The 15,346-nt window shown below is 42.1% G+C and overlaps 2 protein-coding genes across 2 annotated transcripts in view; one reads left to right on the forward strand and one right to left on the reverse strand.

The window, feature by feature from the left end:
- Positions 1–727: 727 nt before the first annotated feature.
- Positions 728–4,373, forward strand: LOC307041224 (uncharacterized protein; the record flags this gene model as incomplete). Its single annotated transcript, XM_079684547.1, has 3 exons — positions 728–737; positions 2,072–2,595; positions 4,280–4,373. The coding sequence occupies exons 2-3, from the start codon at positions 2,078–2,080 to the stop codon at positions 4,371–4,373; spliced, it is 612 nt and encodes a 203-aa protein (XP_079540673.1). The 5' UTR covers positions 728–737; positions 2,072–2,077.
- A 9,726-nt stretch (positions 4,374–14,099) lies between these two features.
- Positions 14,100–15,346, reverse strand: part of tmed6 (transmembrane p24 trafficking protein 6) — a 19,718-nt gene continuing 18,471 nt past the window's right edge. The window contains exon 4 of the mRNA XM_079682690.1: positions 14,100–14,619. Coding sequence (XP_079538816.1) covers positions 14,386–14,619 — 234 coding nt within the window. The 3' untranslated portion in view covers positions 14,100–14,385. The remainder of the gene's footprint in view (positions 14,620–15,346) is intronic.

A 15,346-nucleotide genomic window follows, 5' to 3' on the forward strand; every position in this document is an offset into this window, starting at 1 on the left:
AATGTGTCATTTCTGCTGTTCTGGGGCTCTGAATAAAAACCATAATGTAAGACAATGCAACGCTCCATGTGTCACTGAGCTTCACCCAGTTAGGATTATTTGTATTATTATTGATTTATTGTTTGAAGATTTTACCAGGAGCCGGATCATACACAGAGGTTTCTTTTCACTAAAACAAATGGTGAGTGAAGCCGGTAAAAACACAGAATAAGGCAATTTCACAAACAAATCTGTGTTATCCCGGTGAACACTTGGCAAAGCAGCTACAAACTCAAGACATAGTTTACTAATTTTATGGATATATATCATTACATTTGATGCAGAACCACTGATCAACTGTAAAATCAACCCTAAATAAGAATTGCAATGCACACAGTTTGTGTAAAACAAGTGATACAAATCAGGCGGGAAAAAGACAAAGGCAGGAAGTAGAAGGAAACATGACAAATGAGAAAAGTGGACTTTCAAAATAAGACAGGAAATACTAGCACTTACAAAAACAAAGCTATTTTTCAGGTGTTATATATTATACTAAGGGATACAATAATTGTTGCTGGCATTAACATGCTGCAAAAGCGTTGAATCAAATGTGTGTGAAGGTTCGAGATTCTTCTGTGCAATAAAGGAGAGCAAAGTCTGAGCTGTTGTCAAGCAGTTTTTATTATGACAACCAAGTGAAGGTGTTGTTATGGTTTGTTTCACGTTCTTTCATTCGATCACACGGCATCCATTTTACAGTAAGTCATAATTTCCCTTTGTTGTTGACTCTTCTCATGATTTTTGAGAGTGCCAACATCTAGATATGTAGGTGTAATAATGGAGGACTTAACATGGAAACCTCATCACGGGAAAACTGAAGTATTTAAAAATGGTTTTCTGTTGATCTCAGCAAAGTAAGGGCTGGACTTCAAGTCAATGCGCATTGTGTGATGTTTGTGGAAGTGTGTTTCACCTGATGATCAACTTTGTGGGAATTGTTCATCATGAACATCCACAAGAACACACCATTTATTGATTCAGGGCTGATCAGTCTTGAACATGTACTTTTATTTGATCCCCATGCAGAATTTGTATGAATTAAAGTCAACGTTTCAGTTGTTTCAATATAAACGAACACTAGAGTTGTAACAGACATGTGGAAACAGAAAGAGCAGTGCTCTGTAACATGCAGGTTATTTAGATGGAAAATAACCGTCACCACTCCGGAGTTTTTTATAGAGATGAACGATACCTTTTGATCAGAGACACAATGATTTACAGGCAGGGTTGCAAAATGAAGTTGCATATTAAACTGGGCCATAACATGTATTACCACCATGTATAAATGATGATGGAAGATAAGACACTAAGATAGTAACATAATAAAGCATAGCTAACTGCTGCTGAATATTGAAAACAAAGTCCTTTATAAATATAACAATAAAATATAATAACCTATAACTTATCTTAAAGATCCTGTTGTTTTCCTGCGGACGGTTTGTCACCATCACCCACCTCTAACAACATGATAGTTTAATATATGGCTATATTTCTTTATTCTACTGTGTTATATATCCCTCAATTACTTTTGATCCTTGCCGCTTTCACTTTTGAGATCTGAAACAACTGGAGATCCCCTCATTGGGATGGATAAAGTTCTTATCGTATACAAGAGAACAACGTTTATTTATGGGCTGGCTGGATGCACATGGATCAACCATAAAGTATACAGTCTTATTATCTTTAACAGATGCTGACGGAATAATAAATGATATCGTAGATTATTCAGTGTTTGTTCTCATGTTGTGTCGATTATATTCAGCACCGCGCACTTGTTCAACATGCTAACAGGAGAATTTAGTCTCATTAATGTCAGCAGGGGCGCCGTTAGGGGGTGAAAAGTTAGGACGATTCTAAGGGCCCGTGACTGACAGGGGCCCAAACTATTTTAGAACATTAAGAAAAAAATGTTTAAGTCACCAATGTGATATCTTTTCATGGGGCCCAAAATCCCTGGCGGCGCCCCTGAATGTCAGATTAATGTTCGTCCATTTTATAGCATGCTCCTGTGTCCTCCTCCCTGTCTCTCCAGCTCATCATGGACACCATTTTGAAATCAATCTCGACACTCAATAATCGAATAGATGTCATAAAAAGTAATAGTCAGCAATTTTCAAGAATTTCTGCAAGACTCGACATGCTTGAGAAGCTGGTGGAATCAATTCAAGATATGGCACGAATTAAAGACTCCGACGATGTCCGTGACGCTTTGGAAAACCTCCAACAAGCTCTGACCGAAGCCACGAACAAGATCGAGAAGTTTCAACACTCAAACCGTTTACTGAAGATTCTGAGATCAAGCTGCTACGAAACGGAGTTCAGAGATGTGAACGAAAGGCTCAGTGATGCCTATGAGGAACTTTCTGGAAGCCTGCATGTACGACAGAACAGCATACAGGAGGAGCAGGACAGGAAGCTGGAGGAGCTGGAGGAGGAGCTGGAGGAGCTGGAGGAGGAGCTGGAGGAGCAGGACAGGAAGCTGGAGGAGGAGCTGGAGGATCTGGAGGAGGAGCTGGAGGAGGAGCTGGAGGAGCAGGACAGGAAGCTGGAGGAGGAGCTGGAGGATCTGGAGGAGGAGCTGGAGGAGGAGCTGGAGGAGGAGGAGGAGCTGGAGGATCTGGAGGAGGAGCTGGAGGAGGAGCTAGAGGAGGAGCTGGAAGAGGAGCTGGAGGAGGAGCTGGAGGAGGAGCTAGAGGAGGAGCTGGAAGAGGAGCTGGAGGAGGAGCTGGAGGAGGAGCAGGAGGAGGAGCTGGAAGAGGAGCTGGAGGAGGAGCTGGAGGAGGAGCTGGAAGAGGAGCTGGAGGAGGAGCTGGAGGAGGAGCTAGAGGAGGAGCTGGAAGAGGAGCTGGAGGAGGAGCTGGAGGAGGAGCAGGAGGAGGAGCTGGAGGAGGAGCTGGAGGATCTGGAAAGAAAACTTGAAGGAAAAAAATGTGTTATACTTTAAAAAGCAGAATGTTGTCATAGCAACGTACCAGGAGCAGTTGTTGAGTGCATAAAGCAGTTTGATCACGACTAAGCTCTTTCATTTACCCATCAAGGTAACTTTTTCTGTTCTCGTGCACTTTAGGGTTTAATGATTGCCTCCCAATCTACAATCTGTGATTTAAGAGAAATTCAAGCTAATCAGCCTGGATTCTTTTATTTGAGTTGTAGCCACTTATTAATTTATAGACAGAATCAGAATCAGAAATCTCCATGTCATGTTTCAGATAAATTATCAACATTCAAACCATTAATTTCATGATATTAAATGAGCCACCTTTGGCATGAGCCGCATGTGGCCCCCAGGACGCAGTTTGGACACCCCCTGCTCTACAGGAACCAAAGCTTGTTACAACAGCATTTTATTTTATGTTTAAAAAAGTATTGGCTCCATGGTGCTCTTGGCAGGATTGGAGTCAAAGGTAGTGGAAAAAGGCACGGAGGACATGGGGGTCATGGTCCTGTAAATAACAGAGGGTGTGGGGTTACATGTTGCCATGGGGGGAATGTGCAATATCTGCCCACTGCTACGAGTACCACTTCACTGTTCACTGTGTGTGTGTGTGTGTGTGTGGGGGGGGGGAGGGGGGGGCATGGGGCTGTAAGGAAGTGGGGATGTTGGGCTGGGCATCAGCATATGGTTGGGTTGAGGCATTGTTAGAACGAGGTACAAAAATACTGGAATCAATTGCAGCGACTCACTTTTTACTGAGAAAAATAAACAAAGTTTAAACAAAAGATCACTCTTGCGAGGACAAAATAAAGCTCTTGGTTTCTAACAAACAAAACTCTCCTCTCTGGTAACACGCTGGTTCTCTGGACATGTGAATCACACTGAAACAAGACGAACTGGCACAAGACAAAGGGAGACAAGGACTATTTAAACATGAGGGAAGTGGGAACAGGTAGAAACAAAGGCAGACGCTGACAATGGCGGGAAAACACACAAAGGGAGGAAGTAACAGGGCCTGAAATGAAAGACAAGAGGTAAGTGCAAAATAAAACAGAAAATGGGAAACGAGACATGACATGAAACACGGGGACTTCACTAGAGATGAATGACATAAATAGACATGACGTGAAGTATAATGAAAACCTGACTCTACATAAATACCTGACTAGACTTGAAATGAAAGACATAAAACAAACACAACTAACACATTTGAAGAAACACCACAGGCAGAAGAATGTTGATTATTACACTCTGAACTAGTTGTGTGAGCTGTCCTTGACAATGTTTTTGGCTTTGTGCTGAGAGTGCGGGTGGAGTGATGGGGGCCAAGTCTCACACGCTGGGGGCGGTTAGTGAGGAAATCTTTGATCCAGGAACAGGTGGGTGGGGGAAGGCCTAGGTTTGATAGTTTGCAAACTAGAACGTCCGGGATGATTGTGTTGAACGCTGAGCTGTAGTCAATAAAGAGCAATCTGACATAGCTCCCACGGTGCTCCAGGTGGCTCAGTGCAGAGTGGATCTATTTGCTCTGTAGGCAAACTGGTGTGGGTCGAGGGTGGGGGGAAGGCAGGCCTTTATGTGATGTAACACCAGCCTCTCAAAACACTTCATGATCACAGGTGTGAGTGCAATGGGGCGGTAGTCATTGAGGCTGTCTGTGGTTGCTTTCTTAGGAACAGGAATGATAGTGACAGTTTTAAGGCAAGGTGGGATAACAGCGAGTTTCAGGGAGAGATTAAAAATGCTGGTGAAGACCTGTGAGAGCTGGTTGGCACACGCTCTGAGCACCTTCCCAGGTACTCCATCTGGACCAGCAGCCTTCCTGGGGTTCACTGCTTTGAGCACCCGTGTCACATCATGCTCCTCCACAGTAAGTGGGGGGGTTTAGTTTATAGTCCACGCCATGTCTTATTGTTCACTTGTTAACTTACCTTTTCCTTTTGTTTCAGAGCTCTTCCTGTCATTGTGTGTTTCCCCGCCTTTGAGATTGTCAGCCCCTCCCTTGATTGTTGCCGCCTGTGTCCCCTTACCTCATATAGATTTTCAAGATTCAAGGCTTTATTGTCATGTGCACAGTACTGTAGATACAGTGTAGATATGGCAATGAAAAACTTAAGTCACAGGCTCCTGTGTAAAATGTAGTATTTATGATCTCAGAATAAAAAGAAAAGATAATCATATGTTGGTGAAACTCTGTCAGTTTGATGGAAAGTTGCCACAATATAGGTGGAGTGATATTTATAATGCACTATATATGGTGCATAATAAAAAAAGCAATAAATAAATAATGGTACTTGGCAATGAGAAGGATGGTCTCATCTGCAAACTGTAGACATCTCTGAAGTCGACCCTCTGCATGCTTCTCTTCAGTTTTTAACAAACCAACAAATAGAAATACCAACAGACAAATGGAGAGAAGTTTTAATGATTGACATTATTTAGATTTGGCACAAAAAAAGCTTTGGCCTTGATTTTCACTAAAAACCTTATATATGATTAATGAACAAATATGCATGTTTTTTCTAATCGTTGTGAAAGTGACTAATCGACAAAAGATACAGCTCTTTAAAGCTTAATATAATTTATGTCAATAATCAATAATAACATGTGTTGTTTAGTCAAATAAACATAAGATGGTGCTATGAGTCTCAATAGTTATAAACAACTTGTGCTTAAAGGTGGGGTAGGTCATTTTGGAGAAACCAGCTTGAGTGCGCTACAATTTGAAAATACACAGCCGGGAAAAATCTGCCACTTCCTCACAGAGCCCCTCCTCCAACGAACGGGCACATGACCAATGGCTGACAGGCAGGTAGGCCATCCAGTTACTTTAGCCGGCTCAGATGATTGGTCGTGCTTTTTACAGCGCCACGGCTTCCACAGATGAGATTTTTTTATGTATTTATTGTCAAAGCACTTCAGATATTCATTGCTATCGGGATGTTAAGAGCATTCCATGAAATATAACAAAAAGTGTATCTGAAAAAAATTACATACCCCACCTTTAATCCTTTCATACACAACACAATCATAATCAGTATAAATTATTACATTAATCTAATCAATTTATACTTGATTCAAACTACTTATTGTGAATTATTTCTTATAATGGTTTCTATAATTACAGATCATTACATTCAACTTTTACTGAATTTAAACAACGTTTCCTTAACCATTCCTTACAAGTTTACTGACATAATTGTTGTAAATCATTACATTTAAAAAGATTAACTTCTCCTAAATTCTAAATACTTTTGATTCATAAATTCTTAGAAGTTTCCACTACAAACAAAAACATTGTAAATCATTTAATATAATCTAGACTCAGATCGACCACTGGGTCGAACACCGGCTGTATGTATAGCCTATTCATTAAGCAGAATTATTATTAAGCGGGTATCTTCAAAATATTTAGCGAAAGACACTTTCACTAAATATTTTTGAAGACATCCACGGTTGTTTAGTTAAAGAGTGAAACAGAACGAAGTGTTGAACAGTGTCGTAACAGTAATAATGCTCCGTCAACTAGGACTACATAAAAGTCAGAGCCACCTGCCGTCTGTGAAACCTCCTCCTGACTGCAGAACGTCTCTCATTATGTGTTATAATTATTTTTAACGCACGTTGTCTGATTATATAATCATATGTGCGGGCCGCTACAGTTCAGAGGTACATGGTGTACTTTTCCTCCACTACATGTATTTAATCCCTTTAGTTACTTTACAGATGTGGATGAATGATCTGAAATCTAATCAAGTGTTAAATCAGACTTTAGTTCCACCTGGAGTAAATCCACCAGCTACCCTGCAGTATACAAAGTCATTCAAACTAGCTGCACCTTTAGCAGCTTTGAGAACACTTTCATGATCAATCATTATAAAACATATCATATATATTATTCTGAAATGGACCAATCTGCACAATGACTACTTTTACTGTCGCTACTTTCACTATATTTTGATGAGAATACTTTTCTACTTTTACTTGAGGAACATTTTTGAATGCAGGAATTTTACTGTAACAGAGTATTCCTACACTCTGGGACTTCTACTTTTACTCTAGTACAAGATCTGAGTACTTCTACTTTTACTCAAGTACAAGATCTGAGTACTTCTACTTTTACTCAAGTACAAGATCTTAGTACTTCTACTTTTACTCAAGTACAAGATCTGAGTACTTCTACTTTTACTGAAGTACAAGATCTGAGTACTTCTACTTTTACTACAAGATCTGAGTACTTCTACTTTTACTCAAGTACAATATCTGAGTACTTCGAGCAAAGAAGTACATCCACCTGTCACTCAAATCCACCATATCCTTTAAAAGATGCATCACTTTAAGTCTTAATATAATGTAAACAATTGAATTATATGAAAGTTCACCCCCATACAGTTATTATGAATGGGGGAATTAACAATAGAGGCCAAAAACACGTTTTTAACCAAGTTGTTTTTTTCTGCTGTGAAGATGGGCATTTTAACGTGGAGCTCTACGGAGATTGACTCACTTTTGGAGCGGACATCAAGTGGCCATTTGAGGAACAAATGTATATTTACAATGGTGGTGAGTCTTCCTCCTGATCAGCCCACATATCCCACAAAATATTTTTGGAGTTTGTTCTCATGGAAAGTCTGGGGCCAGTAGGAGTGAGAAACCCTTCGAAACTGTGGTACGTAGTGCTGCAACTACAGGGTGCAGGGGGTGCAGCATACTTGTTTCGCCAGGCGCAGAATCGGGTGAGGCACTTTCGGCGAAGTAAGGCCCCCTCCGCGAGGTGAGGCCCCGCGCAGTCTGCGTGATCTGCGTGTAGGGAGGGACGGCCCTGACGGGGTGTGGCGCCTAGCGTTATTATTGGGGGCATTGGTTGGGTATCTCCGATATTCACGTTACAAATTCTGTGCAGCGTTTCGCCCTGCTCAATGAGTAGAGCCTCCGACAGAACTAGGAAGTGATTATAAAGCCTTCTGTCCAAATACGACAATTGTTCTTCATGTCTCCTGGACTTCAGGAATCTCATAAACATTTTAGTTCGGTTGATTTTCTCCATCAGCGTCTTTGCAGATGTGAGGGTGCAGCAGATTTCCTTCAAAGTGTCGTCCATAGCAGGGGATAGTTGTCCCTTTCCTCTATGTTTGATGGTGAGAATGAGACCCTCAAGTGCCTTCACTCTCTGGGCGATTTGTTGGCAGCGCTCCTTGTTGGCGCTGACATTCGCTGCCCTCGTGTAGATTGATGAACAAAGGTTCAAGGAGAAATCCAATACGCCCAGGTATGGATCTAGTGCAGCCATGTTTAGCTGTAGAGACAAAGAAGCAGCTTAAATTGGGACACAGTAAAGTTAACATAACCAGAATGAACTAACCAAGCCGTGAATTAGCAAACTAAAGATATCCGGTGAACTGGAGCTGTTTCTATTCCATTTCTTATATCTGTTTTTGAAAATATGAAAATCTACGGAAGAGGATTAGGGCCAATTCTGAATTAGCATTTTTTTGTTTGTTTTGTGACTGAAGTCCAAATTCTGAGAAGACAGTAAATATTCTGAGATTAATGTCAGAATAAAGTCAGAAAATCATCAGTTTCCTTTTGTACCTTCCTGTGATTTAACCTCTGTAAATTCCCCAAATTCCTTTACTCAGAGTTCTCGGAAATGTACTTTTAAGAGAGTAGGCGGAGTTTCAAAGTCTACTCATAATTAAATCGTACATACATCTTTGTAATAAAACAGCAAAAACTAATTACCTTAATATATTTTTACTTTATGTTAACAGATAGAAACGTTTACCTGTCCAGCTTAAACATGTTGGCACAACAAATTGAAAACACCTGTCGAAAACATTTGTTTTGTTCACACATTAAAGTTGAATTATTTTTGTTACTAACTTACATTTAGAGTGAATTTGGTAATTAAAAGATTATAACTTTAAGGAAAAGTCTATTTTAGCTTTAGATAATCTTTGGAACATATGTTTTGACTTTGGTTTTTATTCTCCATCATTAATTGAGCATAGCAAAGGGAGCTTTAAATGTACAAATAACAGAATTACTATAGGTTTATAATATACTTCAAAAGCTGTAAACCTTTAAATGTTCCTTTATTACTCTAGGTGCTCTGGCAAAAATAAACCATTAAACAAACAACTTAATAAGCTGAAAGAGTAATATTCAGTCCATGTAAACAACACTTTCTAAACTAGATTATCTCTTTAACAGCAGTGCTAATGTACGATCTCAAAAAGGAACGTAGTTTAAACAAATGATTTACCTGTTGACAGGCGGCCGGTCGGGTCTGAATCGAAGTGAAAACAAAAGCACATTTGTGTTTTAGCCTAAGGAGTTTATCAGAAACATTCTTGGCATCCATTGGTATCTGTTCAACCTGCTCATCCTGTTCAAGGTTGTATGATATATAGATTCCACTGTCACGAATCATATAACGTCACGCCATGTTTGGTAATTGATTTGTATTAAGTTGAGTTATTTATCAGGTCTTATGTTATATGTTTCATGTTTAATTTATAGTCCAGGTTTAGCCATGTCTTATTGTTCACTTGTTAACTTCCCTTTCCTCTCGTTTCAGAGCTCTTCCTGCCATTGTGTGTTTCCCCGCCTTTGAGATTGTCAGCCCCTCCCTTGATTGTTGCCGCCTGTGTCCCCTTACCTCATATAGATTTTCAAGATTCAAGGCTTTATTGTCATGTGCACAACGTTTATTTTGGGCTGGCTGGATGCACATGGATCAACCATAAAGTATACAGTCTCATTGTCTTTAACAGATGCTGACGGAATAATAAATGATATCGTAGATTATTCAGTGTTTGTTCTCATGTTGTGTCAATTATATTCAGCACCGCGCACTTGTTCAACATGCTAACAGGAGAATTTAGTCTCATTAATGTCAGCAGGGGCGCCGTAAGGGGGTGAAAAGTTAGGACGATTCTAAGGGCCCGTGACTGACAGGGGCCCAAACAATTTTAGAACATTAAGAAAAAAATGTTTAAGTCACCAATGTGATATCTTTTCATGGGGCCCAAAATCCCTGGCGGCGCCCCTGAATGTCAGATTAATGTTCGTCCATTTTATAGCATGCTCCTGTGTCCTCCTCCCTGTCTCTCCAGCTCATCATGGACACCATTTTGAAATCAATCTCGACACTCAATAATCGAATAGATGTCATAAAAAGTAATAGTCAGCAATTTTCAAGAATTTCTGCAAGACTCGACATGCTTGAGAAGCTGGTGGAATCAATTCAAGATATGGCACGAATTAAAGACTCCGACGATGTCCGTGACGCTTTGGAAAACCTCCAACAAGCTCTGACCGAAGCCACGAACAAGATCGAGAAGTTTCAACACTCAAACCGTTTACTGAAGATTCTGAGATCAAGCTGCTACGAAACGGAGTTCAGAGATGTGAACGAAAGGCTCAGTGATGCCTATGAGGAACTTTCTGGAAGCCTGCATGTACGACAGAACAGCATACAGGAGGAGCAGGACAGGAAGCTGGAGGAGCTGGAGGAGGAGCTGGAGGAGCTGGAGGAGGAGCTGGAGGAGCAGGACAGGAAGCTGGAGGAGGAGCTGGAGGATCTGGAGGAGGAGCTGGAGGAGGAGCTGGAGGAGCAGGACAGGAAGCTGGAGGAGGAGCTGGAGGATCTGGAGGAGGAGCTGGAGGAGGAGCTGGAGGAGGAGCTGGAGGAGCTGGAGGATCTGGAGGAGGAGCTGGAGGAGGAGCTGGAAGAGGAGCTGGAGGAGGAGCTGGAGGAGGAGCTGGAGGAGGATCTGGAGGAGGAGCTAGAGGAGGAGCTGGAAGAGGAGCTGGAGGAGGAGCTGGAGGAGGAGCTGGAGGAGGAGCTGGAGGAGGAGCTGGAGGAGGAGCTGGAGGAGGAGCTGGAGGATCTGGAAAGAAAACTTGAAGGAAAAAAATGTGTTATACTTTAAAAAGCAGAATGTTGTCATAGCAACGTACCAGGAGCAGTTGTTGAGTGCATAAAGCAGTTTGATCACGAATAAGCTCTTTCATTTACCCATCAAGTTAAAGGAAACATTGGCCAACGCACTTTTTCTGTTCTCGTGCACTTTAGGGTTTAATGATTGCCTCCCGATCTACAATCTGTGATTTAAGAGAAATTCAAGCAAATCAGCCTGGATTCTTTTATTTGAGTTGTAGTCACTTATTAATTTATAGACAGAATCAGAAATCTCCATGTCATGTTTCAGATAAATTCAGAGCTCTCAAGTCTCACGCATTTCACTCCATTCACACGCCACACCTTGTATTTCTCACGCAGAGATTTCTTTCCAGGGTACCAAGTTGCGCCGCAATTTTGTAAACAAACTAGGCGTGTTTGAGACGCGTGCACAGACCGACGTTAACAGCAGCCCTGTCTGTAGACACGGAGACCGACTCTGTCGTCCGGTGATCTAACCGCCTTCTGGGAAAGCTTCAAAAGTACGTTGGTACGCAAATGCGCTTTGTGACACAAGAGACGGTACGCATTTCGGATTGTTGCCACGCATGCGTACCAGTTATGTGCAACCCTGTATATAACTATCTATCTGTCTATAGAGAGTTTTTCTTCAATAACCCTCTAATTAGTGATTTATTGCAAGTAAGGACGTTGTTGTACATTAGTTTAGGTCTTAATATGCTCAATATGGGCCTAATAAGGCAGCAGTACCACAAGAATAGTAATTCTCCCATAATGCCTAACAAATATGGTCTATTCTTACGTAACATGTAACATCCAACTACAAGTGTTAATTGTGTCAAAATAACTCAAAATTAGGTACTTGTTCAGAAACAATAAGCTAGTAGTTTGACTCTAATATTTATGTTGTTATTTATCTTCTTTACTTGCAAATCGCTTTGAGCACCAGGAAAAGTGCTATAAATAACATGTATTATTATTATTATTATTATTATTGTGTTAATTAAAAACTAGTTGATGTTGAATAAGTGTACCTTAAGATAAAGTGTTACCGTATATTTTGCACTTTTAATGCTCAATGAAATATATTTTTAAAAAACAGTCATTAGTGCAGGTCAGGGGCGGATCTACAGGGGGGCAAGGGGGGGCAGTTGCCCTCCCCCACTGTAGAGCCTTGCCCCCCCAGCTGCCCCCCTAACTTTTGTTTCCCTAAAACTGTACTTGTAGAAACAAACCTACACTATTTCCACAAGCTTATCAAGCAACGAAACAAGCAGTACATTCATTAAAAGTGAATAATTTTAAATATCATTTTAGGCCCGTTAAAAACGTAGCTACGGCCCTGCATTAAACTGCGGAGCGGCGTTCACACAGACCGCGGCTCAAACAGCTGCAGAGAGGGAACGAGCTGTCCCAGCACCTGAAGGTGGATCAGCTTCCCCTGGCAGCATTTCCCCTTCCACTAGTTTTGTTTTTACTAAGGACGAGAGCTTGAAACAAAATATTAATAAAACGCTGCCGTTTGAATCGATAGCGTTTAACAGACGGTCGCTGTTTGGGACGTTACGTTACAAAATACTACGCAGGCAGCGCTAGCTGGGAGATCAATCACTTTATTTGCTAAACTATGCGGTACTATTAAATCCACGTAAATTAAGGGATTGATGGAGGTCTGAAGGGATTGATGGAGGTATGAAGGGATTGATGGAGATATGAAGGGATTGATGGAGGTCTGAAGGGATTGATGGAGGTCTGAAGGGATTGATGGAGGTATGAAGGGATTGATGGAGGTCTGAAGGGATTGATGGAGGTATGAAGGGATTGATGGAGGTCTGAAGGGATTGATGGAGGTCTGAAGGGATTGATGGAGATCTGAAGGGATTGATGGAGGTATGAAGGGATTGATGGAGGTATGAAGGGATTGATGGAGGTCTGAAGGGATTGATGGAGGTCTGAAGGGATTGATGGAGGTCTGAAGGGATTGATGGAGGTATGAAGGGATTGATGGAGGTATGGAGGGATTGATGGAGGTCTGAAGGGATTGATGGAGGTCTGAAGGGATTGATGGAGGTATGAAGGGATTGATGGAGGTATGAAGGGATTGATGGAGGTCTGAAGGGATTGATGGAGGTCTGAAGGGATTGATGGAGGTATGAAGGGATTGATGGAGGTATGAAGGGATTGATGGAGGTCTGAAGGGATTGATGGAGGTATGAAGGGATTGATGGAGGTCTGAAGGGATTGATGGAGGTATGAAGGGATTGATGGAGGTATGAAGGGATTGATGGAGGTATGAAGGGATTGATGGAGATATGAAGGGATTGATGGAGATCTGAAGGGATTGATGGAGGTCTGAAGGGATTGATGGAGGTCTGAAGGGATTGATGGAGGTCTGAAGGGATTGATGGAGGTCTGAAGGGATTGATGGAGGTATGAAGGGATTGATGGAGGTATGAAGGGATTGATGGAGGTCTGAAGGGATTGATGGAGGTATGAAGGGATTGATGCAGGTCTGAAGGGATTGATGCAGGTCTGAAGGGATTGATGGAGGTCTGAAGGGATTGATGGAGGTATGAAGGGATTGATGCAGGTATGAAGGGATTGATGGAGGTCTGAAGGGATTGATGGAGGTCTGAAGAGGAGAGGTTTCAGCTTGACCCTGGATTTGGAGGACAGCTGCCTTGCGTTACCTACAATCCAATCCAACTTTATTTATATAGCACATTTAAAAACAACAGAGTTGACCAAAGTGCTGTGCATCAATAAATGTATAAAAAGCAGCAGAAATACATTTAGACAAAACCGATAGGACAGAAAACTAATGTAAAAGCACGAGACAATAAAACCATACTTATAGCCACAAACTGAAAAAAACTCTCTCACATGATTTAAAAACAATATAAAACACAAGAAAAGAAAAACAACCCAATTTAAAAGCACAGAATGACAGCTGTCAGAAGGGGGGAGAGCAGAAGGTCGAACGCTGCGCTGTGATTGGCTGGTGGGAATAGAGACGAAGGGGGAGTGAACGACCCCCGATCGCTGATTGGAGGGTGAGCGTAGTGAGATGGAAATATATGAATGACTGGATATAAAGACGGTCTTCCTGGTTGAACTTGAGCTGAGTTTCACAAAAGACACCACAAGGGAGAGACAACCCCAACAATTGAATGTTAGCCTCTGCAGACCATTTACATGCACACAAACCTAGAAGAGGAAACCCCAAAAGCCTAATAGGGCCTCTTTGAGCAAAGGGAAGGGAAAATAATGTGTACAAAACATTACAAACGGCTCACGTATGTATTTTTATCAAGTTTATTCATGCTTTGTAAAGAAGCACAAGTACATAAACACCACAACTTAAACCGGTTTACAGTAAATAGATTCAGACCTGGGTTCTCTTTTGTATGGATGCAGTTATCTGATAGTTATCTTAAATACAAAAGAACCTTTTAGACGACAGGTCTGTTGCTTCGTGCCTCTGTCAGCAGCGTGGCTTCTCCTCCGCGGTGCCGCTCTTGCTGATGAAGAGTCTCTTGAGGAAGAGGAGCTGCAGGTAGCCCGAGGTGACGATGAGGAGGCTGAGGAAGAGCGACCACCAGGTGACGTACCGCGAGTTGGACAGCAGCAGGAAGAAGTCCGCGCTCTTCCTCATGCGGCCGAAGTTGTAGTAGCGGAACATGTGGAAGACGTGGTTCTCCAGTTTGTGAGTCGCACCCTGCAACAAATATTACAGGTATTACTGCTGCTGCCATTAGAACTACAAACATGTTGGTCTATAAAGGAACTACAGCACGGTCACATGACTTCACGTCACCACCGCTAAGCTAAAGGAGGCTAATGTTGGGCTATAAAGGAACTACAGCACGGTCACATGACTTCACGTCACCACCGCTAAGCTAAAGGTGGCTAATGTTGGGCTATAAAGGAACTACAGCACGGTCACATGACTTCACGTCACCACCGCTAAGCTAAAGGAGGCTAATGTTGGGCTATAAAGGAACTACAGCACGGTCACATGACTTCACGTCACCACCGCTAAGCTAAAGGAGGCTAATGTTGGGCTATAAAGGAACTACAGCACGGTCACATGACTTCACGTCACCACCGCTAAGCTAAAGGAGGCTGATGTTGGGCTATAAAGGAACTACAGCACGGTCACATGACTTCACGTCACCACCGCTAAGCTAAAGGAGGCTAATGTTGGGCTATAAAGGAACTACAGCACGGTCACATGACTTCACGTCACCACCGCTAAGCTAAAGGAGGCTAATGTTGGGCTATAAAGGAACTACAGCACGGTCACATGACTCCACGTCACCACCGCTAAGCTAAAGGCGGCTAATGTTGGGCTATAAAGGAACTACAGCACGGTCACATGACTCCACGTCACCACCGCTAAGCTAAAGGCGGCTAATGTTGGGCTATAAAGGAACTACAGCGCC

This window comes from Notothenia rossii (genome assembly GCF_949606895.1).
Source record: "Notothenia rossii genome assembly, chromosome: 5".
NCBI lineage: Eukaryota > Metazoa > Chordata > Actinopteri > Perciformes > Nototheniidae > Notothenia > Notothenia rossii.